Source organism: Phyllostomus discolor, chromosome 4 (genome assembly GCF_004126475.2).
Source record: "Phyllostomus discolor isolate MPI-MPIP mPhyDis1 chromosome 4, mPhyDis1.pri.v3, whole genome shotgun sequence".
Taxonomy (NCBI): Eukaryota; Metazoa; Chordata; class Mammalia; order Chiroptera; family Phyllostomidae; genus Phyllostomus; species Phyllostomus discolor.
This window is the reverse complement of record NC_040906.2, coordinates 104,505,783-104,529,533: the sequence shown is the minus strand read 5'-3', so window position 1 is coordinate 104,529,533 and position 23,751 is coordinate 104,505,783. Positions and strand designations below refer to the sequence as shown.

Below are 23,751 nucleotides of genomic sequence, written 5' to 3'. Positions count from 1 at the left end.
TATGGGTACTGCTACAGCCCCTACAGCCACCTGCCCAGAGCCCAGCCTTATAAAAAAACACCTGTTCTGTGTCTTTTGCTTTTTCTAGGTGACCGTTACTGATGCCCTCTCCTAGCCCCAGATCTCTGGTAAGGCAGGTGTTTGATGGGGCTGTGGGTCCTAGGCAGAGGGATGAAAGGGATACATAACACATATAGTGAGGAGGGGAGTCTTGCTAGGGAAGGTTAGGTTGGTAGGTCAGGAACTCAGGAAGGAGGGCCTGGGCAACTATGAAAAATAAATTTAGAGCCCTGTCTGGGGGTCTGGTAACACTGCCATGTGTGTGTGTTGTGTGTGTTCTCCAAAGACAAACTATAGCTGCTCAGTGAGTTGTGCTGGGTGCTGGAACCTGAACCACAGCTGTCACCTCATTCTCCATCTGTGTCATTCGTGTCCTCCGGCTTGCCAATAGCTTAGCTGAAGCCACTGTCTTGTGAAGGCTTTAGGTGAGACTTCTAAGAAAGCTTTGCTCCAGGGAGGCCCAAGATTGAGCAGATACTCAGAAGGGCACTGGGTGGAATTGCTTGTGAGAGTGTGGCTGGGCGTTGAGCTTGTTTCTGCCTGAGCCTGGGCAATAGACGAGTTGGGAGCGTCACTGTGCTCCCCTGCTTCACCAGACTTGTCCGTGGTTCACAGACAGCCCAGCTTGCAGGGTCCTATTACACACCCTGCCAGGGAATCCACCCTCTTGCCCCTGTGGACACCCCTGCCCAGGGAGATAACATGTGACTTTGGTATCTCAGGATGGCAGTGTGACGATAAGCAGCTTACCACTCTAGATGCCACAACGGAGCAGCTAGGATAAGGAAAGTGATGGGGTGGGGGACAAGCATGGATACCCCATATTGACCCAGTTCCCTTCCCTTTCATCTGAGGAAGTCTGGGGTCTAATTAAAGGTGCTTGTTCTCTCTCGGCTTCTCTTCTTTGTAAGGATTGGAGGGTGAGGGGCTGGCTTAATTTAGAGGCAACTTGAGTTTTCTTTTCATTCTCTCTGTCCATCAATCCTCCCACTATGTGCTTCTGTTTTTCTGTATCTCTGAACATCTCAACTCTTACTCTGATTTGAGTCTCTTCCCTTCTCTCTTCTTCAGTTTCCACCGTTTGTTCTCTGGTTTCTCCATGCCTGGTTCTCCACCACTGCTCAAGTCCCTGGATTCCTCTGTCTCCTCTCCACCCATCCCTACCCCTGTTCACCCCTCTGTCCCCCACCAGCTACACCAGGCTTCCCTCAACCCTGTGACTTCGGGTTCAGGGCCACCCTCCACTAGCTGCTACAGATAGGAGACCACACTTTCTCATAGGTGACATCACAAGATAATGCTTCTCCTTTCCTTCAGGCCCCACCCCAATACACACACAGCCTGTCCACTGGAGACCAACTGGACTGTGAAGTAGCACTCTCAGCCCCTCCCCCCTTGCCAAGATTTTTCAGGGAATCCTTTAGGTGGCAGATGGCCAGGGAAACAGCAGGTCACTTTCCAGCAGATGTCACTGAGATCATCTGGTCTTGGGAGCAGGTGGGCTGTGGGTTTTGTGAAACAGAAAGGCAGATTAAGGATACTTCCAGCCCTGGTTGGTGTGGCTCAGTGGATTGAGCTCTGGCCTGCAAACCGAAAGGCAACAGGTTTGATTCCCTGTCAGGGGACATGCCTGGTTGCAGGGCAGGGTCCCTAGTTGGAGGCGTGCAAGAGGCAACTGAACGATGTATCTCTTGCACATTGCTGTTGCTCTCCTTCTCTTTCTCCCTCCCTTCCCCTCTCTCTAAAAGTAAATAACATCTTTTTAAAAAAGGTTACTTCCATTTTTCATCCCCTCAGGAATCAGGAACCCATGTCCACCCCAATCCCAGTATCTTCTGGGATTTAAGCCTGTGTCCCCTACTTGTTCCTCACCTGAGACGGGCCAAGTGGATGTTCTCATAGACCTGGATTTCAGGTTTGAACTGAAGAACTGAGGCATCTGGGGAGAAGGAGTCATATGAGGTGTGGCAGAGAAGTCACCAGGTAACTCAGAGCTGTATTCCCTACCCCCTGCTCCCCTGGAGAAGATGGGGTACAGAGGCAAAATATGAGCCAACCCTCTGTCTCACACCCAAGTGCCCTCTTCTTCCCTCTGGGAGGGAAGACTCACCTCTGCACTGAGCACCCTGAACCCTCCGCCTCCAGAGCACGATGCTGAGGACCAGGATGGTGAACCCCTGGCCTGCCATGACCAACAGCATCAGGATCCAGGGCACATCCCAGCCCGTGGAAGGAGCACAGGGGGCAGGAGAGGCATCCGTGGAGGCTGCAGTAAAGATGAGACAAGAGGATAAGGGGGGAGGTAGTGAGGGGGTCTGTCCCTATGCCCCAAAGACAGGCTTCCACCGTAGTCTTGTGGGCTCTCCCAGAAGAAGACTTCATAAATGTCCTTGCTCCTAATATGCACCCCCGACTTTGCCCCTTTCCAGGTCTCTCACCCTGACCCCATGAGCCAGCATGGACGGAGATGGTAATGCCTTCCCACACCCAGCATGCACATGGACAGCTAACTAAGCAGGCCACATGCCATAACTGTCATTTCTCTTCATGTCCTTCACAATAACCCACCCTTTCAAGAAAAAAAAAAGTGCCTTCCCTGTATTCATTCCTTCTGTCACTCCATAAGTGTTCGCTGAGTGCCCACCACATGCCAAGCAGCATAACAGGTGCTGTGGATGTAGTGGGAAGTAAAGCCCAGTCACTGCCATATTGACCTTTGCTTACCAAAATAATGGCCATTTGCTCCTCCCTCCTGCCTTGTAAATGGGTTATTCCACATCCAACAGCATTCTTTCTCTGTATAATGGACTTTTTCTGGTAAAACAATATTTTTTTCTCCTTTTGCCTTCACTATCAATGGGCCATTATAACATCTGTGCATATGTCCTTTCTTCAAAAGACAGCTCTCTCACAAGAATTCTTCTTTCCTTCCTCTCTGCTAGAGGATATTCCTCACAAATCATAGGTTAACCTCTCTCTCTCTTTTAAGACTTTACTTATTTATTTTTAGAGGCAGGGGAAGAGAAGGAGAGAGGGAGAGAAACTTTGGTTGCCTCTGGTAAGCACTCCAACCAGGGACTGAGCCACAATCCAGGCATGTGCCCTGACCAGGAATCGAACCCAGAGACCTTTCACTTTGCAGACCGTCTATTCCACCAACAAGCTGGCTTAACCAACCCTCTTCTTTGTTATGGATTCAGTCAATGAGAAAGAAGTCCTTTCTCATTGAGAAGGACTTTCTCACAGGTTATAATCAGCTCCACCCGAAATCACTCCTTCCCATCTGGCCACTAACAAATTCGCCTTCTCTCTCATTTCCTCCCAGCAGGTGTATATGTGCCAGAGGGAATATTGCTTCCCATACCCTCCTTCAGTTTACCTGCCAGGCTAAAGCTGATCCCCTTATTCTGAGGGATGATGCAGCGGATGATCCTTGGTCTATGGCCCCTGGGCTCAGGAAGCCCTTCCCCAGGACACACCAAGAGCAGAGCAGCCCCATCACCCCAGAAGGACTGTGCATGGCCCCTCACAGGACTCTTCCCCTCCAGCCAGATCACAGAGTCCAGACGTCTGGCAGGGACCATGGAGCACAGGAGGACCGAGCAGGAGGATCCATCTGCAGCTCTTGCAGATAACTGGAATCCTGTGGGGTGAGAAAGACACCTCAGTCCCTTGCTTGGGCTTTCCCATCTCCCACTGGCCCCTGGTCTGCATGCCCTCACTCACCTCTGAGCACAGAGACATCATACACTCTCCAGTTCTGGTACTTGTGGTGCTGACCCAGTACAGCACACCAGTACCGCCCAGCATCTCCCTCCTTGGATCCTTCTAGCCACAAAGAGTAGTTTCCCAGCAATTTGAGCCTGGGTTCCCTTCCAGATTTCCCAGGGTCTGGGGCTGGGCTGGCCACTTGGATTTGGGTCACCAGGGTAGTGGAAGAGCCTGTTGCAGAGCTGCGGAACCAGGACAGGAGTTCGTCCCCATGCATGATGGGTGGTAAGGGACATGGTAGCTCCATTGCCTCTCCCAAGGCAACATAGATGGCCTGGAAGTTGTCTGTGGGAAGGGGCTTGTGTGAGGCCAGAGACCTCCATCAGATCGGCAACCACCCAGCTCTGACCTCCAACCCCTGGCTTCCTCCCTTTCTGAAGTCTCCCAGCGCTGGTCTGGCTATGAACACATTTCTCAAGGGACAGCTAAAAAAAATGTGAGGTGGAGAGAAGAGGGTAGGGGCTTTCCTCCCCTCTCCAGTGAATGAGGGGATCTCAGGGCAAGAGAGAAAAGGCTGGAATAGTTGGCAAATGCCCATATCTCTTCTTCTCATTTCTCCTTTTCTGGAAGTATATACTCACCCATTCTTATTTTCTAAAGGAAACTGCACATGACCTGGATCCCCAGGGTCTCCGAGTCTTCCCCAGTATAAGAGACAGAGGGAGGTCAATTGGGGTAAATCTATCTTCTTGAATCAGATGCCTTCCCTGGGCCCCTAAGGAGAAACAGCGGCAGTCCCTCACAACCTCCTAGAATCCCCTATCATCTGCTCCTTACCAGCAGAAGCCTGGGAGGGCCCACAGAGGTGCAGAAGGAGGAGAAATAAGACTGCCATGGGAAGAGCCTTTCAAGTTCTCTTGCCTAGGACCTGGTGTCCCCAGGGAGGAAATGGAACCCAGATAAAGGCCCACACTCTCTGGTCTGCAGTGACATAGGCTTCTGGAGGGGATGGGAATGCTGGGGAGATAAAGCCCAGCTGTAAGTCCACTGGGGAAGAAGTGACCACTATCTGTCTGTCCTGGGGGAAGGACCCAGTCCAGGCTGCTCCAAAGAAAACCTCCTCACCCTTCTGACTCCTGACTCCATATTGGCAGAGGAATTCAGATCAAAGACTCTCCACACTAAGAAGCCTGAACAGAAGGGGTCAGGTCTCTGAGACCTCCCATGAGTTTGGAAGCATTCGCTCCTCCACCCTAAGAGATGCCAGCCATGAGGGAAGAAACTGAATCTTTATGTTGGTTTCCACGGAACCCAGCATGAGACTGCACACACAGCCAGTACTTCAGAAATTATTTAGAATGGCTTTCCCTGGGGCTGCCTGGCATACTACACACCTTTTCTGAGCCTCAGATGAGTATATAAAATTATTGCTCAAGGAGAAGAATGGCAAGGGCCTGAAAAATTCATGGACTCATCCCTTTGTCCCAGGCAGGGCTTTCAAGCCAGTTCTTCATGTCTTCATATGGCTGTAATAGTTTTTAATGTGTTACTTATTTTTAAAGGTTATTTATTTTCAAAATTCTTTTTGTATAAAATAGTCCATACATACCAAAGACTATTTCTAATGTATAACTGTATAATGGCTAAGTAAACTGTGGTATATTCACACAGTGGACCATTCAACAGCTATGAGAATGCACAAATCACAGTGACATGCAACAAGGTTGAATCTCACAAACATAATGAGAGTAAAAGACGCCAGAAATAAGAAGCACATTGTGTCATTACATTTATATAAAGTACAAAAACAAGCAAAACTAATCTAAGAATTTCAAAATTAAGGTTGTGGTTACTTTTAGTGGATAGGTAGCAATTGGTAGTGATCTACACAGTGTCTTCTATACTGGCAAAGATGTGTTCTTAATCTGGGTGCTGAGGCATAGATTCAATTGGTGCACTTTTCAGTGTACGTTTTTTTTTTAAGATTTTATTTATTCATTTATCTTTAGAGAGGGAAGGGAGGGAGAAAGAGAGAGGGGGGGAGAGAAACATCAATGTGTGGTTGCTGGGGGCCGAGGCCTGCAACCCAGGCATGTGCCCTGACTGGGAATCGAACCTGTGACACGGGTTCACAGCCAACACTCAATCCACTGAGCTATGCCAGCCAGGGCTTCAGTGTATGTGTTTACTGCAATAAAATGCTAAAGAGGCCCTGGCTGGCGTGGCTCAGTTGGACTGAGTGCTGGCCTACAAACCAAAGGGTCACTGACTCTATCCTCCCTCAGGGCATGTGCCTGGGCTGTGGGCTGGGTGCCCAGTTGGGGGCGGGCAAAAGACAGCCACACATTGATGCTTCTCACCCTCTTTTTTGCTCCCTTCCCCTCTCTCTGAAAGTAAATAAATAAAATCTAAAAAAAAAAAGATTCTCTATGCTGTGTAGCACTTTTCCAAATTTGTTTTATCTTTCACTTGTTCATTAAATGTTGTTTTTGAACTTTATACAGTTGTGTCATGTTGTATGTAATCTGTGGCTCTTTTTTTTTCACTCAACAATATGGCTTTGAGATTTGATGGTGCTTAAGAATGGTGATTCATCAAAAAAATTTTTTTACCAGTATTTCATACATTTTAACCATGCTTTCTATCCACGTCCATGGGGTAGCTCTCCATTTATTCAAGCCCTGGTTTACCTCTTTCAATAACTTTATATAACTTTTTTTCATAAAACCTTGCATTTCTTTTATTAGATGTATTCCTGGGCATCAAACTTTTTCTTATTGCTCTTGTCAAGTGTTCCTAATACTACCAGTCCTAACCAACTTCTCTCGAGTGTCCACCAGTATCGAGGGCTAGAAAAAAAGTGACTAAACTATGCCTGATAATTTTTTAACTCTCCGCGTTCCAAACTCCTCCAGGTAATTTCTGACCACTGCCGCACCCGTAGGTCCGACTGCAGGATATCCTCTCTCTCTCTTTCTAGAGGCTCTGAAAGCGTCTCGGCTCGAGGCGGAGCCGGTACGTGCTGACGTCAAGGAAACGCAACTCCTAGAGGCCGGAGAGGGCGGGGCTTGCAGGGGGAACTGCTGCCGGGAGAGTAGGGCCCCGAGCCAGGGCCATGGCGAAGCTGCTGAGCTGCGTCCTCGGCCCCCGGCTCTACAAAATCTACCGCGGAAGGGACTCTGAAAGGGCGGGTTCCGGCGTCCCTGAAACTTCAGCTTCAATCACTAGCCCCCCTTCCAGCTCCTGGGTGAGTCGAGCTCTCCCCCGGTCGGAAACATGGTACGGCTCAAAAGCCTTTGCGGCCTTGGCTCCTCAGAAGCGCTGATTATTGGAAATCGGGGGAGCCTGTTTGACGAGTCAGTGGTGCGCACAGTCTGCGTTATTTGTGCTTCCTGGGTTAAAGTCACGCCTGTAGGCTGGCAACCTCCTTTATCGCTGTTTGCCACCGCTTTCATATTCTGACTGCCACTCCTTGCTTTTTCCTCTCGCGGCCCCCGACCCTGTGTGTCGTGGTTCATGCCCGCCCCAATTGACTTTTAAGTCCTGGAAGAGACCCCGTGCGGATTCGGAAGCTGGATGGTTTTGCCGTCAACCTCTCGATTTCTTCTTAATTAGTGCCTCTTGATGCCTCCCCGGTTCTGTTTTATCTTCTGTCTAGTACGTTTTGAATTTCCATATAACTTGTTCAACATATCACCCATCCGTTGGTCTCCACCTCACCCTACTCTGGAGACCCCAGGGTCATTGCACTTGTGAAAACCGGGGATAGTGGTAGGCTGTGCCTCTAAGTTCTTCTTGTATCCGTAGTCTCGAATTATGTTTCCGGTCTCCGGCAAACTGCCCACCCCCAGCCACATTCCCTTCTTAAATCAACCTGCTCTTATTTCTGATGCTCTTCTTTCCCTCTTAAAGTTGTCATGGTGTCTTTCCTTTCTTCCCTAACCCTGCTCTCCCCATAGGCACACGCCCCCAACTCATTTGAAACTGGGCCCCGAAAAAGGAGCCAGAGTCGTCCAATCCCACTTTCACTTTTGCTTCTAAGTCCAGCCAGGTGTTTGTTCTTATGGTGTGGGGTGGGAAATCAGGTTCAGAGCACTCCTGGAGAGGAAGGGTTTCTTTGGGAATCAGGGATATCCCAGGAGAGACAGTTTTGGAGGCTAGAACCAGAGGACACACGTCGGGGATTCCCAAAGGGAAGGAGACGGATCATTAACGTGGGCATCTGTTTCAGCAGGATACGTATTATCAGCCCCGGGCCCTGGAGAAACATGCCGACAGCATCCTGGCACTGGTATGTCTGCCCTGGCACCTGGGACTACTGCATCTTTTTGGCCACAGCTGCCCTCCTGAACTTTGTGCTCCCCATCCTAGGAGAAGGCTTTGCCCCTAGGGGTAGGGGATGCTCCAGGCTCTGCAGCAGACCTCTCCAACACACAGAGACACACAGTCAAGCATGTGCACACTTGGCATTCCTCTTTGGCTTGTGCCTGCTTTCTCTGGAGCAGCCTGAGCCATGAGGAAAAATTGTTTAGTCTTAGGACTGTCCACAGATGCTGAATCCTGCAGTCCCCAGTGACCTGTCCTTCTGGCAGTTAACCTCTTTGGCTGCAGGGACAGCTGTTCTCTCTGGCAGAGTTCCTATGGTGACATTTGTGCATCTCTTGTGGGGACTGGGCAAGGCGCTATCCTGAGCAGGGCCAATCAAAAAAGCTTGGTTGAGTAGAAAGAGAGACTGGCCATTAAATGTGATGAATTATGTTCGGAGATGATAATAGGAAGAAAATAGAACTTGTACTTAGTTTTACCAGCTTGTTCTATTCTTGACACATTGCCTTTCAACACATATTGAGCACCTACTGATGTCATGCTCAGAATAGGTAGTTCACATGATATCCTTTAGGTTATCCGTTTTGCTCACAACCTAGGCCTGGAAATGGCAGAGGTGTGTGTGTATTGATTGCTTGTCCCTGTCTCTCTGCTGCAGGCTTCAGTCTTCTGGTCCATCTCTTATTACTCCTCTCCCTTCGCCTTCTTCTACTTATACAGGAAAGGTCAGTGTGGTTTCAAAGGTGGTGGGACAGGAAAGGAGCAGGGTTTTGGCAGATGAGCCAAACCCCTAAAGAGGAAAGGAGATTTGCAAGGATGGCTTGGCTTCCCTCTTCCATCGGGCATCTTCTCCCTCTGAGGGTGTGGCTGTCCCAATGAGAGGGTGTGGGGTGGAAGTTTGGGGTGGAACTGGGAAGAGGATCTGGAGAGGTGGTGGGGAAAGCTGCTCACATAGTTTCTTTCCCCTCTCAGGTTACTTGAGTCTGTCCAAAGTGGTACCGTTTTCTCACTATGCTGGGACATTGCTACTACTGGTGGCAGGTGTGGCCTGCCTCCGAGGTAGGTGGAGAGGGAGCCTGGTTTGCATCCATCCATCACTGGGTAAATGTTTGTAAAGTAGCTTCTGCAATTTTGTGTTGGCTTCTGAGGGAAAATAGTTGAGAATAGTCAAGGTATGATCTTTTCCTTAAAGGGCTTGAGTTTTAAATATGAAAAAAATAATTAGCAGAAAACTTTGCTATTACCTAGAAAAGCTGCATACACCCTACAATAATGTATTCCACTTATATCTATATCTATGTTTGTAATAATGCTACACTGCAAATAGCTCCACAGCCACAAATAGCAGGGTGGGTAAACCCACTGAGGGTATAGTCCTCCAACAGCCCACTAAAGCGTTGCGAGTGAACAGACTCAGCAACTCAGATGAAGCTCATAAATTTAAAGTTGAATGAAAAAAAGCTGACCACCAAGTAATTTATGTAGTATGTTTCTATTTATATAAAGTTCAAAAGGGATGCATATATAAGTGGCAAACACTAAAGAAATGGGCACATAATCATGCACATTGTTATCTTGAAAGTCAGGAGAGTGATTACCTGGGAGAGGGTGGGGACAGGACTCGGAGGACTTCTGGTGAGAGATGGTTTTGTTCTCTTTCTTGACCTGAGTGATGGTCACATAAATGTTTGCTTCATGTTTTTTAAACTGAATGTATATTTTATGTTTGTTTGTCATACCTCACAAATAAAAAATGAAGAAACAAACCAAATCATGCCCCCGGTGAGTGCACATGGTAGAAACTGGATGAAGGGATGTGTGCAGAAGGGAGTGGTGGTCCAGAGCTGCATGGTGCAGTGGGCTTCAGTCCAGGGTGGGCACCTTCTGCCCATGGTCTTCTGCCTTCCGGTCTCCACGGGGCCGGGCTTCCCTCTTCAGAGAGGCCTTCCTTGACTACCCTGCTGAAAAGTAGTTCCTACCCCTCATTTTGTCTTAAGTTTTATTTCTTTTAAATTTGGAGGGGGGCGGGATTAAGTACCGAAAAGTTCAGAGCAGAAAATATCAAAAATATGTAAAATGCTTATGTTTTGTGATACTGCTTCAAATACCTTTTCGGTAAAACTCGAAAGCATTGCAGTTAGTGCTGGTGTTCCCACAGGCCCTTCCCCAGCCTGTGCTCCTTCCCCAGAGTAACCACTGGCGTCTGGTATGGTTTTGTCCTGCATATTTTTATACTTTTATGAAATACATTTCATTTCATCAAATCTAAACTGCCATGTATTGTAAAATGCATACTGATTTAAAAGTTTTCAAATGTGAAAAAACGGCCTAGAATCTATGAAATATGGTAAGTATAAACACTATGTAGCATTTTTTTGTGCATTTTGCTTTTTCACACAAATGACATGGCTTTACATAAATCGTTCTGCAGCTTGCTTCATTCTCAGTATTGCTGGGACTCTACCACTGGTGATACGTAGCACCCTAGTTCGTTCTGGTTCTATTTTATTTATAGCACTTACCTCTCTCTGAAATTTTCTTGTTGACTGTTTCTTGTCTTTCTCCAGCCCCACCCCACCCTCAGCCAAAGTGGCAGCTCTCTGAGGGCCGAGACCTTGCGTCGTTTCCTGCTGACTTTCCCATGTCAGAACAGTGCCTGGCACATGACACCTGTAGGGTCATTGAAAGCAGAGATGTCAGGATTTGAGGCTCCTCGGCAGTGAAGGGAGAGCAGATGCGATCACTGAGGGGCCGGGAGAAGAGCAAAGGGAGCTCAGCACTGAGAATGGCTCTTGGCTCAGAGAAGGAGGTAGCATGGCGGCAGGGGCAGAGCAGTCCAGGAATTGGAAGGAGGCAAGAATGGGCCCTGAGAACAGTGGAAGAAGGAATCTCAAGGGACAGGGAGAGCGCTGAGGGCAGAGCTGAAGAGCTGGAGGACAGAGGCAGGGTATTTGGGTCCTCTCAGGAAGTAATTATGAGACAAGAACTGGGAAGCAGATGGCAGGGAGTGAGACTACAGAAGAGATAGCTGCAAGCCCTGGACAAGGGAGGCAGTAGAAAGAGGAGAAACCCCGTTGCTAACAGGGCAAGTAATGACCATACGTGACGGTGTCTTAATCTTTGACATTAACATTCTGGAGGGTGAGGGGGTCAATAGTCCATGAGGAAACAAACTGAAGAGGCAAGGGCAGGAAGAACGCTGTTGCCAGTGCTGGCTGTGGAGGAAGAAGGTCGGCTCAACCCTCCCATTTGCCCAGATCCTGGGCCCTTGGTTTCTTTTCCTCTCACTTACCCTTCTGGAGCCTTCTCCTTGCCCATCTCCATTTCTTTCCTAAAACCTGCTCATCTTGCTTCCCAGCTTTCCTAACAGTTTCCTACCCTTTCCACCAGGCATTGGCCGCTGGACCAACCCCCAGTACCGGCAGTTCATCACCATCTTGGAGGCCACACATAGGAACCAGTCTGCAGAAAACAAGGTAAGAGGTTCCAGGAAAGGCTCCAAATAGGTGCCTTCCCAGGGTACCGGCTCCCCTTCTGCCAGGGAGTAGAGGCGTGTTTACCGCCCACCGTGCCTGGGTGTTTGCAGCACAGTGCTCTGTCCCTTCTCCCCTCTCCAAGTGAGCTGTCATCTGACAAACTTTTCCTTTCTGCCACTTCTAATGGAATGTTCTGCTAGGAGCCATCTACTCCTCCACCCTCCATCCTCAAGGATTGTCTAGATGTAGAAACGTTCTGTAGTGTTTCTCAGACAGGGGTTTCTTCTCTGTCACACAGCTCAGGTCTGTAAGTGGTCATTGTCGCTGTGTGCATTGAACACTGTGCTAGTTTTGTTCAGGGCTGGGGCAGGATGGACTGGTATGTCCACTCTTGTGCCCGGAGCACAGGGTAGCGCCAGGAGGGAGAAAAACCAGGGCACAGTGTCCTTGGAGTTGTGCCAGTCCAGCAAGTGCTGGAGTGTGATCACCTCTGAGAAGGTGCTTGGGGACCCTATAAAGCTCCTTCCTGCTGCAAAGGGCTTTCTGGGATCAAACACCATGAGGATGGTAATGGTGTTACTGGCTACCCCAGCCACAATTTATGGTGCTCTGTGGTCATGTAAATGCGGAGAGTAATTTCCACATGCCTTTTCTAACTCTCACAACAACCTGGTGAGGTGGCCTTGCTGCCCTCATTTATACACCTGAAGAAATATGCAAGGAGGATAAGAGCCCCATGCAGAGCCCCAGAGGAGGGAGTGGCTGCATCTGAATTGAAGTCCAGATCGAACATAACCTGCCTGAAAATGCTTTTCTTTATTTTGTTTTGTTTTGCCCTTTATATTTTTGTATAAGTTTTCTATTGCTCTCCCTGAGTCAAGTTATTTTTTTTAAAGATTTTATTTAATTACTTTTAGAAAGAGAAGAAGGGAGTAAGAAAGAGAAGGAGAAACTGGTCCGGGCGGCAGCGCCAGCCCGTGCTGCAGGCATCGAAGCAAGGGAGGCAGCTCTGGTGCAGAGGGGCCACTCTAGGCATGACTTCTTTTCTCCCCTCTCACCCAGGCCGGGGACAGTTTGATACACTGGGGGTTTCTGAGCCCAGGAGACAGCATTTTGTGAAGGACCCAGGTTGGGAAGGGAGCATGAGCAGCCAACAGCCCCCTACCTCCTCCGTCAGAAACACCAGTACCTCCAGCCACCCCTCCTGGGGGTAGGGTGGTCTTAGATTTGGTAAAGCAAACAGTGAGATTCCCCTTCAGGGAGAGGGCAGATAGGCCAGTCTGGCACCTGGCAGGACATCCTTTCTGGCTGGATTTTCCTGGCTGTGTCAGAGCTTTTCATCTGGAAACCAGGAGGGTGTTGACCTCTGCTTGTCTCCCCATGATGTGGAGAGTGCCAGTGCCCAGAATGATGAAGGTATGTAGGTGGACCTACCTCCACTTCTCAATTCCCCTTTATTTATTGAAAGGTTTTCTTTAAAGCCCTGGCTGGCATAGCTCATTGGATTGAGCATGGGCTGGGAACCGAAGTGTCCCAGGTTCAATTCCCAGTCAGGGTACATGCCTGGGTTGCAGGACATAACCCCCAGCAACCACACATTGATGTTTCTCTCTCTCTCTCTCTATCTCCCTCCCTTCCCTCTCTAAAAATAAATAAATAAGGAAAAAAAAAAGAAAGAAAGGTTTTCTTTATTGAGCCTTGGCTGGTGTGGCTCAGTGGATTGAGTGCCAGCCTTGAGAACCAAAGGGTCTCTGGTTCAATTCCCAGTCTAGGGCATATGCCTGGGTTGTGGGACAGGTCCCCAGTCGGGGGTGTGTGAAAGGCAACGTCACATCAATGTTTTCCTCCCTCTTTCTCCTTTCCCTTCTCCTCTCTAAACAAAGTCTTTTTTTTTTTTTTTTTAAGATTTTACTATTTACTTTTAGAGAGGGGTGGGGAGGGAGAGAGGGAGGGCAACATCAATGTGAGGTTGCCTCTCACATGCCCCCTACTGGGGACCTGGCCCACAACCCAGGCACATGCTCTGATTGGGAATCAACCCGAGACACTTTGGTTTGCAGGCTGGTTCTCAATCCACTGAGCCACACCAGCCAGGGCTCAATTCTCCTTTAATCCCCAACTCCTTCTCTCTTTGCCCACTCCAGAGGCAGCTCGCCAACTACAACTTTGACTTCAGGAGCTGGCCAGTTGACTTCCACTGGGAAGAGCCCAGCAGCTGGTGAGCCTCAGTTCTTTCACTCCATCCCTGCCTCCCAGCCCCCTCTGTCTAGACCCCACCATCCTTCAGACCTCAGACTCCATCCTCCCAACCGCACCCTTCCCTGCATCTTTCCATTCCTCAGGAAGGAGTCCCGAGGGGGCTCTTCCCGTCGGGGCGTGGCCCTGCTCCGCCCAGAGCCCCTGCACCGGGGGACAGCAGACACCCTTCTCAACCGGGTCAAGAAGCTGCCTTGTCAGATCACCAGGTGAGAAGCAGCAGGGAGGAGAGGTCAGCAGGGGTGGCAGGGACATGCAGTGAGGGCTCTGGGACTGGGTGTTCCATTGTAAGATAGCTGTCACCTGTTAGGCCTAGTGCCATGTGCTTTGTATTATTTGTGGCAAAGTCATGTTTGTCCACGATCATGTGTGAAGAAAAGAGGCTCAGAGAAGTCCAGACTCTCCCTGATGGTGAAGGAAGAGCTGGGGTAGTAAGTAACACAGTTCTGACACAAAAGCTCTTTTGATGAGGCCGAGGGGAGAATGTGGTTGGTGGTGAGGAGGGGATACAGAGCTGTAGCTGGAGCAGGGTCTAGTGGCTTCTATGTCCCTGCCCTGGCCCGTCTGCTCCCGGGTTATCCCACTTTGAGCAAGCTACAGTTTGTGCACCTGCAAATTACCCACCTCTCAGGGTTGGTGATGTCATGTAGGGTGATGTGTTCTGAATGGCATTGACTTTGCCTGGAGAACTGAGAGCACAAGGGAAAGCCCAAAGAAATGATAGTTGTGGGCACTTGATGATGTTGGAGGTAATAAGTGCAGCTTTCTGTTGCTGGTGCCTAGGAGGCAGGTTCTAGACCAGGGAAGGGGCTGGACTTGATGGTTGCTGATAATGTGCTGACCGGTCAGACGGGCAAGCTGAAGTCGGAGCTCTGCGAGGGGTGCTGGAAGGGGTCAAGCGGTGTTGTTCTGGGGACAAGTTCCACTTTGGGATGGACTGGAAGTGGTCAGCTGTCTTCGTTAGGAGTGGCACCTACCACATCATGTCTGTCTAGATTAGTGTAACCATTCAGCAAATGTGTGAGCGCCTGCTCCGCGCTGGCTTTGGGCGCCGCCTGTGTGGCGGACAGCAGACACGTCAGAGCACACGAAGTCGCCGGCCCTGTTCTGAGGGAGTGTGCCGTCTGGCTGGTGTCTTTCAAAATGCCTGTCTCAACCCACTAATGCATCTTGAAATCAGTTTAGTGAATTAAAATTGCCATTTTTTTCAAGTATTTATTTGGGGACTTAGGTTGTATTTATACGTTAGCAGGTTCTTATTTGATAATAACATAGTTTTCACGCATCATATATAGAAAGTATTATGTAATATCATAAAATTTTCAGAATTATATATACTGGGCCACAATACAAAATGTATCTTATGGCCCTGACCGGTGTGGCCCAGTGGGTTGGGTGTCATCCTGCAAACCTGAAGTTTGCTGGCTGGATTCCCAGTCAGGGCACAGGCCTGGGTTTCAGGCCAGGTCCCTAATGGGGACGTGCAAGGGACAGCTGACTGGTGTTTCTCTTGCACATAAATGTTTCTCTCCCTCTTTCTCGTTCCCTTCCCCTCTTTCTAAAAATAAAAAGTAAATAAAATCATTAAGAAGTAAAATGTATTTTATAAAGGTTGCAGTAAAGAAAGTTTGAAAAACACCAGCCTCGTACATGTGATATTTCATTAAGTCCCAAAAGAGGCAAATGAAGCTGTGAAGGTCAGGGGTGAGCTGGTCACAGAGCCTGTGAGTGCTAGGGCTGGGACACTCCCCGGGCCCTTCTGGGGCTAGGGGTTTGTTAACTCCATGCTCCCCACAGCTACCTGGTGGCCCACACCCTGGGGCGCCGGATGCTGTACCCAGGCTCTGTGTACTTGCTCCAGAAGGCCCTCATGCCTGTGCTCTTGCAGGGCCAGGCCCGGCTGGTGGAAGAGGTGAGGCTCCCCTGCCCCTGCCCCTTGACAGCCCTTCACCCCCTGAAGGATGTGGTCTGTCCTTAACTTGGCCTTGCATCTCCCCTATTCAGTGTGATGGGCGCCGGGCAAAGCTGCGGGCCTGTGATGGCAATGAGATAGACACCATGTTTGTGGACCGGCGGGGGACAGCTGAGCCCCAGGGACAGAAGCTGGTGAGAGGAGCAGGGAGCCCAGAGGTAGACTGGGGAGGGCATTGGGGGTTCTGGGGATCACAGTTGTACAGCATCCCTTGGGAAGCACAGCTGTGAGTAATCCCCTCTTCCAGCTCCACCCTGAAGACCTCTTGGTGCAGGAAAACCCTACCATAGGGAAATAGATGGAATAGAGGTGGATATTCAAGGACCAAAAAGTAATCACCATCATAGTCGCTACTTAGATAGCATGCACCACACACAATGCATGTATTTAATTTTCACAACAACCCTGTAACATGGGTGGTTTCTATTAGCCCACTGCAGATGATGGAACTGAGACAGAGTCACTTTCCCAAATCATAGTTAGTGGGAGAGCCAGGATTTGAACCCAGGGTCTAAAATCTGCCTCCTCCATGAAGCAATCTTGGAAAGAGCCATAAGCCATCAGGCCAGTGAGCTGGGATCTAACTCTTCTCTGCCCACTGCTGGGAATCCGTGCATATCCCATCATCTCTGGGCTTGGGCTTGGGGCACCATGGAAATAGTTTACCTGGTTATAAGACCTGAGCCCAGAGATGGGGAGGACAAGTGATTGCCTTATCACATAAAAGAAACAGTCACAGAAAAAAACAGACCCAAAAACTAGAAAAGAAAAAATACCCAAAATCTCATTCCTGAGAGATATAACACCTTGTGGTCTTCCAAGGGCACACTGACACTGCTGGGGGCTTGAGCAACTCAACTCAAGACATTCTTCTTCCTCTGAGGGTCCAGTTTGCTGAGCATATGCATCCATTTTGCCTTTCAACTTCTGGACCTTGTGAAATGAATTGTTTCCATTCCCTGTGGAGAGAACAGGAATGCACCCTTTTCTCTTCCCTGTGAGGCTCCCACAGGCTGCCCTTCAGCCACTAGGGGGATGTTTAGTCCCATTTGGCTCTCTCCCAGCCCTCCTTCCTGCCTCCTTCCGCAGGTGATATGCTGTGAGGGGAACGCAGGCTTCTATGAGGTGGGCTGCGTCTCTACACCTCTGGAAGGTAGGCCCATGGCTCACCCCTCTTGTTTCTGCCCCTTGGAAGAGAATGTCCGCATCTTTCCACACTGATATGACTTCCCCAGGCCTGAGGACTTTCTGTGGGTGCAGTTTGAAACCCTCACCTGCAGGTGGTGTAGGGGGCAGAAATTCATACCCCATTTGCTTTGCTAACTCTGCATCCCTCCCCTTGGGCTGTGTTCCATAACCTTATTGCCCTCCTCCCCGCAAACACACATCTTCCTTCTGCTACCTCTAGTTTCGGGGTGATTAGAGCTCCCCGTGTCTTGCTACCCCTTCTGAGGGGGATGGGGTTGGAGGCCATGAGGTCCCAGCCCCTTCAACCCTGTGTTGCAGCTGGATACTCAGTCCTGGGCTGGAATCATCCAGGCTTTGCTGGCAGCACGGTGAGACTCTCTCCAGATCCTTTTCTTTTCCTGAATCATGGTCTCTCTCCCTCTGGTCAGCCACTGGAGGTAGGGAAGGCAGTGTATATTTCTGTGGGGCTCCCACTCACCTGTGACCTGGGTCCCAAAGCCAGGAATTGCAAGTCACAGGGAGCCCTTCTCACAGTGAGGGGTTAGCAGGAGGGAATGCGGTGGTTGCAGGAAGAGCCCCCCACTCCCCGCCCTTTTCTTCTATCTGTTCTCTGTTGTAGAATAGCACAGGAAGGGTCCACTCTAGGGGAGTGTGGGCAGCGGGCCAGTTGACCTGTGGTGCTGACTCCTCCTGCCTTGGCCCTTCCTTCTCCAGGGGGTGCCATTCCCACAGAGCGAGGCCAACGCCATGGATGTGGTGGTTCAGTTTGCCATCCACCGCCTGGGCTTCCAACCCCAGGACATCATCCTCTATGCCTGGTCCATCGGAGGCTTCACTGGTACCAGCCTCCCTCCTCCCCCATTATAGGCACATTCAGGACTCCCTCCCCCCAAGGAGGGGTGGGAAGTGCACTGGCAGTCCAGGAACAGGGTGAAAGGTTAAGGAAGGAGATGGATCTCTGAGTGGTCTGGGAAGAGGTGTCCTTTACATACACACTTTACATTTCCTTCCACACTTATGCCTGATTATCAAAAGTAGACTCAGGGCCTGGGCTGGGAAGGTCAGGGAAATAAAAGATTCCTCTGGGTTGTCTTCAGTGCACTTCCACATTCTCGCCTCATCCTCTCCAGACAGTGCCTTGGCCAAGCGGCGTGAGGGCTGAGAGCCCTGGGACTAATCTATTCACAGTAGGGAGGATGGAGTCTGCCTAAAGCATTAGTGGAATGAGGCTAGCCTGGTGGCAGGAACCCCTCTCTCCTTACCCTTCTTCCCTGTCCTGGCACCAGCCACGTGGGCAGCCATGTCTTACCCAGATATTAGTGCTGTGATCCTGGATGCCTCCTTTGATGACCTGGTACCCTTGGCCTTAAAAGTCATGCCAGACAGCTGGAGTGAGTATATCCCCCAGGGCTGCCCTTACAGGGAAGGGTGGGGAGTGGGTGGCCCCATTGTTGATAAGCAGGAGGACCCCCTTATTCTGGGGGCCTTAGTTTTCTCTCTCCATGAACAGTGGGGACCTTTGCGTTGAGCAAATGCTTTGTCTCTTCTATCCTTTCACGTTTGTCCCACTCTAGGGGGCCTGGTGACCAGGACTGTGAGACAACACCTCAATCTAAATAATGCGGAGCAGCTGTGCAGGTAATGCACTGCCCCACCTCACCCCTGCCCCATACAGCTCCGCTGGGTGTGCAGGTGCTGAGGTTAGTACTGAAGTACCAAAGTACAAGTTGGCAAATGACCTCTGCCTCAAACCCCTTGAGTGACCCTGCTCCCACCTTAGATGGCCTGACCTCTCCCAGATCCCTGAGACCCTGAACCTTCTTATGATCTGGCAAGCAAAGGCTTAAAGCCTGGCAGAGCAGGGATCTGCCAGCAAGGCTAGAGTTTCAGCATGCCCTTCTTAAATATTCTGACTGCACCTCGGGGTGAAGGGCTAGCCCATGGGTCCCCGCTGTAGCAGGGGCTAAGAATGCAGCCAGTGCAGGAATGGGGTGGCCAGTTGTCACCTGCCTGCCTCTGAGTTCTGCCTCCCCACTACTGTGTCCCTTGAAGGTACCATGGCCCTGTATTGCTGATCCGAAGAACCAAGGATGAGATCATCACCACCACGTGAGTACCTGGGAACCTCCACCCTCCTGCATCCCAGAGAGAGCTAGACAGTTGCCCTGCCCACCTCTGCCCACTAGAAACCCAGGTATCCAGACTCTTTCTCCTCTTCAGTGTATTATTCTCACCCACAGGGTTCCTGAAGACATCATGTCCAACCGAGGCAACGACCTCCTGCTGAAGCTTCTGCAGCATCGGTGAGAGCAGGGTGTGTGTGTGTGTGTGTGTGTACACATGTACACATTCCAGCAGTGGGAGGAAGGGAAGAAGGTTCAAGAGAATTGGTTCTCACCCCTGTCCTGGCACTACCTCTGCAGGTATCCCCGTGTGATGGCGGAAGAGGGTCTTCAAGTGGTGAGGCAGTGGCTGGAGGCCACCTCACAGCTGGAGGAAGGTGAGAGAGGATCTGGTGAGGCCTTTGGGTGGGAAAGCCTGGCAAGGCCAGGTTGCAAGGCCAGGGGAAGCAATGTCCTCTGCCCTCATCTCTCTCCCTGACCAGCCTCATTTTATAGCCGATGGGAGGTAGAGGAAGACTGGTGTCTGTCTGTCCTCCGCTCCTACGAGGCAGAACACGGGCTGGACTTCCCCTGGAGTGTGGGTAAGGAGGTCCTGAGGCAGAAGAGAGGGTTGGGAAGAGCCCAGGATGGGGATGGGTGCCCAGATGTGTGGGCCATGTTTGAGAGTCCTACCTCCACTCTACAGGGGAGGACATGAGTGCACATGAAAGGCAACAGCTGGCTTTGTTTCTGGTGAGCTAGGGGGTGCCTCAGTGGCCAGGGGGCATGTGTGGGGCTTGGGGACAGTTGGAAGTGGTAACTTTTATTGCATGGGTTGGAGTTTGGGGGGGTACAGGGAGGGTCTGGTGGCTGCCACTCAGTGCAGTGCTGTGCACCCCACTTGTCCTGTCCTCTTTCCTTAGGCCCAGAAACATCTGCACAACTTTGAGGCCACACATTGCACCCCACTCCCAGTACAGAACTTCCAGATGCCCTGGCACCTCTAGGGACCACAGTGGACCTCATTCTGGAAGAATGGGATAAGAGGAGACATAAGGAAGGACCCTCTTACTTGTGATTCTCTGTGTTCATACTGCTGTTTATAGTTTGTGAGAAGTGAGGACCACCCCCCTTTTCACTGTTCCTCTTGCACGTTTCCCCTCATCCATCTGGTAGTAACCTAACCTCCCCGGCATTCACTCTGCATTAAATGAATGGATTTTTCCTAATAATAAATGAAAAGGTATTTTTTCTACAGGTTGGCTAATTTTGTGACTTCCCAAGTATTTGGTGAGCCAGGGACTGAAGCCTTAAAGGGCTGGGCTCTGGGAGACCCCAACTCCATATAACCAATTTAACCTTCCCCATCTCTGCTTTTTCCCTAGGCCTTCAGCCCCCAACCTCAGTTGTCCTCATGCAATGGGTCCCCAAGTGTTACCCTTCCATGGCGTGCCTAATATCCCCGCTGTGCAGCCTTGTGACCCTGCCTCAGTCCTTTCTGCGTACAACCACCGCAGGAGCCATGTTGCCTCCTATTGCCCTGACTCACAAACTTTGTTGTTTACAATAGCTTTCTGGTACCTAATTTCACCTACTCAGCTCTTCTGCTGATTTCCAGGCCCAATTGGCGTGATTTCACCATCAGTGTCCCCCATTTCCCTTGCTTAGCTCTTGCTGTTTCAGTGAGGGGTGAGGAATGGCCCATTCCTCATGTCTTATTCAGCAAACCCTGTACAGCCTCCTCACCCTGCCCTCAAGTCTCTCCTCACACCCTCTTTGCAATTCACCAAACACAGGGCCTGCCAGAGACTGGGTGCCAAGGATCATGTCCTGCCAGAGCCACACTTGGCCTTTTTGGGCAGCTGTTAGAATATTCTTAGGTTGAACCTGAGGAAATCAGTTCCCTGTAACTATCCTATTTCCAATCCTTGGACCTCATGGAATAGAATGAGTCCTTCTCTCACCCACCAGTTTTTGCCTGGCCACCTTCTTCCCTTGGAAGCCTCCTTTCCAGATGAAACACCCCTAGGTCTACCACCCTGGGTGATACCTTGTTTTGAACAAGATGCTGAATATGGGTGACAATGTTCTGATGTCCTAGATACAGTTTCTAGCTCATCTCAGTGCCTCCCTCCAGCCCTAGTGCATGAAGTCCCAGGCAGCAGTGTCTGTTCCCACCAGCTCAGAAGCTCCTTAAGGGAGGGGTAATGTGTCTCCACTGGGAAGGGTGATCGAGACTTGTCAGGTGACAATGCCTGGTACTTGGGATTAAAAGAGGGGAGGTGGCCACAGTTCCAAAATGCTCCACCTTTACCCAACACGGGAAAGCTAACTGTGGCACCTCTTTTCTCAGTCCCAGGGAACAAACAGGATGGAAAGTGTGGAGCATGAAGCCTTGGAACTAGTTGCATGGTTCTGAACCTTGCCTTCCCAGATCCACCAGGACAATTAATCCCCTGGAAGCCAAATCTTTGTTCAGCGAAGGGAAACTCCTTAAATGCAAATTTGGGGGCTTCCAGCTCCACTTCCTACCTTCTGGAGACAAAGGTGATTTGTCTCCCCTTCCTGGCCGTGGCCATTAGAAGCTCTAGTGACCTGCCTCTATGGCTATTGGCTATTTTCGCCCCCCCCCTTCTTCCTGCACACACTATAGAGAACAATGGATGCCATGAGGAGCCCCCCAGGACACCTGAAATAGGTGAGTAGAGAGGAGGCTCAATATATGAAATCCGGACCACCCTGCCCATGGGCCTCAGTCTACCACTGCAAATTACTCCCCACTTGGTTAAGGCTCACAGCAACTGTGTTTGTTTTCAGAACCATCCCTCACCCCCATCCAGGGTGGAACTAGCTCCCTATCCACTCTTCACTCTATATAACAGTGTCCAGCAGTCTTGGGGGAAGACCAGCTAAGATGCAGGCCCCATATCTGCTGGGACTCTAGAACATTGCTATACTGGGCACCAGGTGAGGCTTGCACACTAGGTGAGGCCTGGGTACCCAGTTGTCTCCAAGGAGCTGGGCAAACTGGGAGAGGATGGAGGATAGGAGAAAGGAGAGGTAGCAACTGGGAAGAAGAGGTGAGTGCCAGGCTGGGTCATCCCTTAGCCTATCCTATTGGCCCAGGCTCTCCCTGAGCAACTCCCACTATGAGATGCTAGGCTCCACTCTTGGCTGCATGTTTGGGTTGAGGGTTTGCTCCACACCAGGGGAAGGGGCATGTATTTCCTGCACAGCTGTCACAAATGAGTGAGGAAGCCTGGGTGTTAAGAGCCCCAGAGGGTGGGAGGCCCAGACATCAGAGATAGCCAAGTCCCTATCTGTCAGTCCCTCAGTCCATCCACCCAATCAACAAGCCATCCTAGCTCCCTCAGGAACCTAGTCATTAATTTATATTCAGGTTAAAGACCCCCTCTTCAGTTCCTCTCAATACAGCGGTGTTGGACGGATCCTGTAAGGGAACTTGGCCCACTTCAGACCAATCACCTAGCCCCACCCCACTTACCTAAACTTGGCTTTCTGTCCTTGGGTTGGACCTCCTCTGTTTCGTCACTCGGATGCTTACCTTCTAGCATCCCTGGCCCCGGGCGAAGGGGCACTCAATGTGAATGTCAGCCACTGCTGTCACCATGGTGACTACTGCAAAGTCCACCTCTTCACCCCTGGAAAGCCACCCAGAACCCATCACCATGGCAACACACTTCCGCTGCTCTCCGCAAGCCCTGGTTTAACCCTGCAGCTGGACAGGAAGAGTGAAATTTGATTAGAGCGGGATTAAGGACCATGAGGCCAAGTCCCTTCTGGAGAAGGCCTAGCCCAGCCCCCGAATACCACTTGAGTCTTCGCGTGTTACTGGCGAAGTCTCAACACGCGGGCCCAGACTCTGGGCCCACAGTCACTGAATCTCTACACAAGTCCTCCTGGACCTCTCGGCGAGGCCACTCATAACTCCCTAGACCTTGGTCTTTCAGTGCAGTTATATTCAAGGAGGGGTTGAGAGAACGCTGTGAAATTATGTCTCCCTTTTGCCCTCTTCGCTTTAAGAGGAGGTCCTCCGCTCTCTGATTCTTTTCTTCTATCATTTAGTCACCCATTCAACAGACATTTACGAAGCTGCCAGGAGCTCCTCCCCTGGTATTTTGGGATGAATGAAATAATACAATTTTCTTATTTCATTCAAGGTTTTGGGGGGATGTGCAGCAGCGTGCATCTTCCTAACTCGTTCTTTCCCGTCCGTCTTTCGTGGAGCGTGCGTTTATCCGTTTCTTCCTACCCACGCTATCAGCACCCTGAAGCCAGATGATTCTGGGATGATCTGGGGCGGAAGCAGGAACCCTCCTGCAGGATCCCGCCCCAAAATTCCAGACCGTAAACTAGATGCCAGAGCCCACCAACTGTTAACGTACAAATCCTGAATATCTCAGGGGCTGAGCTGGCAGGGCTGCGGACCTGCCAGCGTGCGGGACCCCGCAAGCAGGCGCCGGCGGGGGAGCTAGTGGGGCGCTACTTGCCGGTGGACCCGCATAGTGCTCTGGCTGTCTGCAGGTTCCGCACACCTGGGTCCTGACGACCAGGTCCTGACGCCTGGCATGCCCTTCCCAGGTTTCTTCCCAGACGCGGGGCAGAGAGCTGAGCTTGGGGCTGCGGGCCAGGGCCGCCT

The 23,751-nt window shown here is 50.6% G+C and overlaps 2 protein-coding genes across 3 annotated transcripts; one reads left to right on the top strand and one right to left on the bottom strand.

Annotated features, from left to right (window-relative positions):
* Nucleotides 1-1,251: 1,251 nt before the first annotated feature.
* On the bottom strand, nt 1,252-4,711 carry LOC114494759 (lymphocyte antigen 6 complex locus protein G6f-like). The gene is made up of 6 exons (XM_028510090.2): nt 4,609-4,711; nt 3,787-4,116; nt 3,440-3,703; nt 2,171-2,326; nt 1,933-1,999; nt 1,252-1,562 (listed from the first exon to the last, which is right to left on the bottom strand). Exons 1-6 carry the CDS (start codon nt 4,664-4,666, stop codon nt 1,538-1,540), a joined length of 900 nt encoding a protein of 299 aa, XP_028365891.1. The 5' UTR covers nt 4,667-4,711; the 3' UTR covers nt 1,252-1,537.
* A 2,090-nt stretch (nt 4,712-6,801) lies between these two features.
* Nucleotides 6,802-20,348, top strand: ABHD16A (abhydrolase domain containing 16A, phospholipase). Of its 2 annotated transcripts, none has more exons than XM_028509988.2 (20): nt 6,802-7,018; nt 8,003-8,062; nt 8,756-8,822; nt 9,070-9,156; nt 11,488-11,573; nt 13,718-13,791; nt 13,916-14,038; nt 15,627-15,741; nt 15,834-15,935; nt 16,891-16,954; nt 17,308-17,357; nt 17,704-17,827; nt 18,276-18,380; nt 18,564-18,627; nt 19,042-19,098; nt 19,230-19,292; nt 19,413-19,489; nt 19,595-19,693; nt 19,798-19,844; nt 20,015-20,348. In XM_028509988.2, the coding sequence occupies exons 1-20, from the start codon at nt 6,887-6,889 to the stop codon at nt 20,096-20,098; spliced, it is 1,680 nt and encodes a 559-aa protein (XP_028365789.1). In that variant the 5' UTR covers nt 6,802-6,886; the 3' UTR covers nt 20,099-20,348. The 2 variants fall into 2 exon arrangements, with proteins under 2 accessions (XP_028365789.1, XP_028365790.1); XM_028509989.2 differs by having other exon boundaries at nt 6,827-7,018; nt 8,006-8,062.
* Nucleotides 20,349-23,751: the final 3,403 nt, after the last annotated feature.

Bases quoted from the DNA above. Each gene is read 5' to 3' on its own strand.
- LOC114494759 (XM_028510090.2), bottom strand. From the start codon at position 4,666: ATGGCAGTCTTATTTCTCCTCCTTCTGCACCTCTGTGGGCCCTCCCAG. The intron at 4,117-4,608 runs GTAAGGAGCAGA...CCCTTCCCACAG, and splicing joins GCCCTCCCAGGCTTCTGCTG to ACAACTTCCAGGCCATCTAT. The intron at 2,000-2,170 runs GTGAGTCTTCCC...CCTTCTCCCCAG, and splicing joins TCAGGGTGCTCAGTGCAGAG to ATGCCTCAGTTCTTCAGTTC.
- ABHD16A (XM_028509988.2), top strand. From the start codon at position 6,887: ATGGCGAAGCTGCTGAGCTGCGTCCTCGGCCCCCGGCTCTACAAAATC. The intron at 18,628-19,041 runs GTAATGCACTGC...TGTCCCTTGAAG, and splicing joins AATGCGGAGCAGCTGTGCAG to GTACCATGGCCCTGTATTGC. The intron at 19,293-19,412 runs GTGAGAGCAGGG...CTACCTCTGCAG, and splicing joins CTGAAGCTTCTGCAGCATCG to GTATCCCCGTGTGATGGCGG.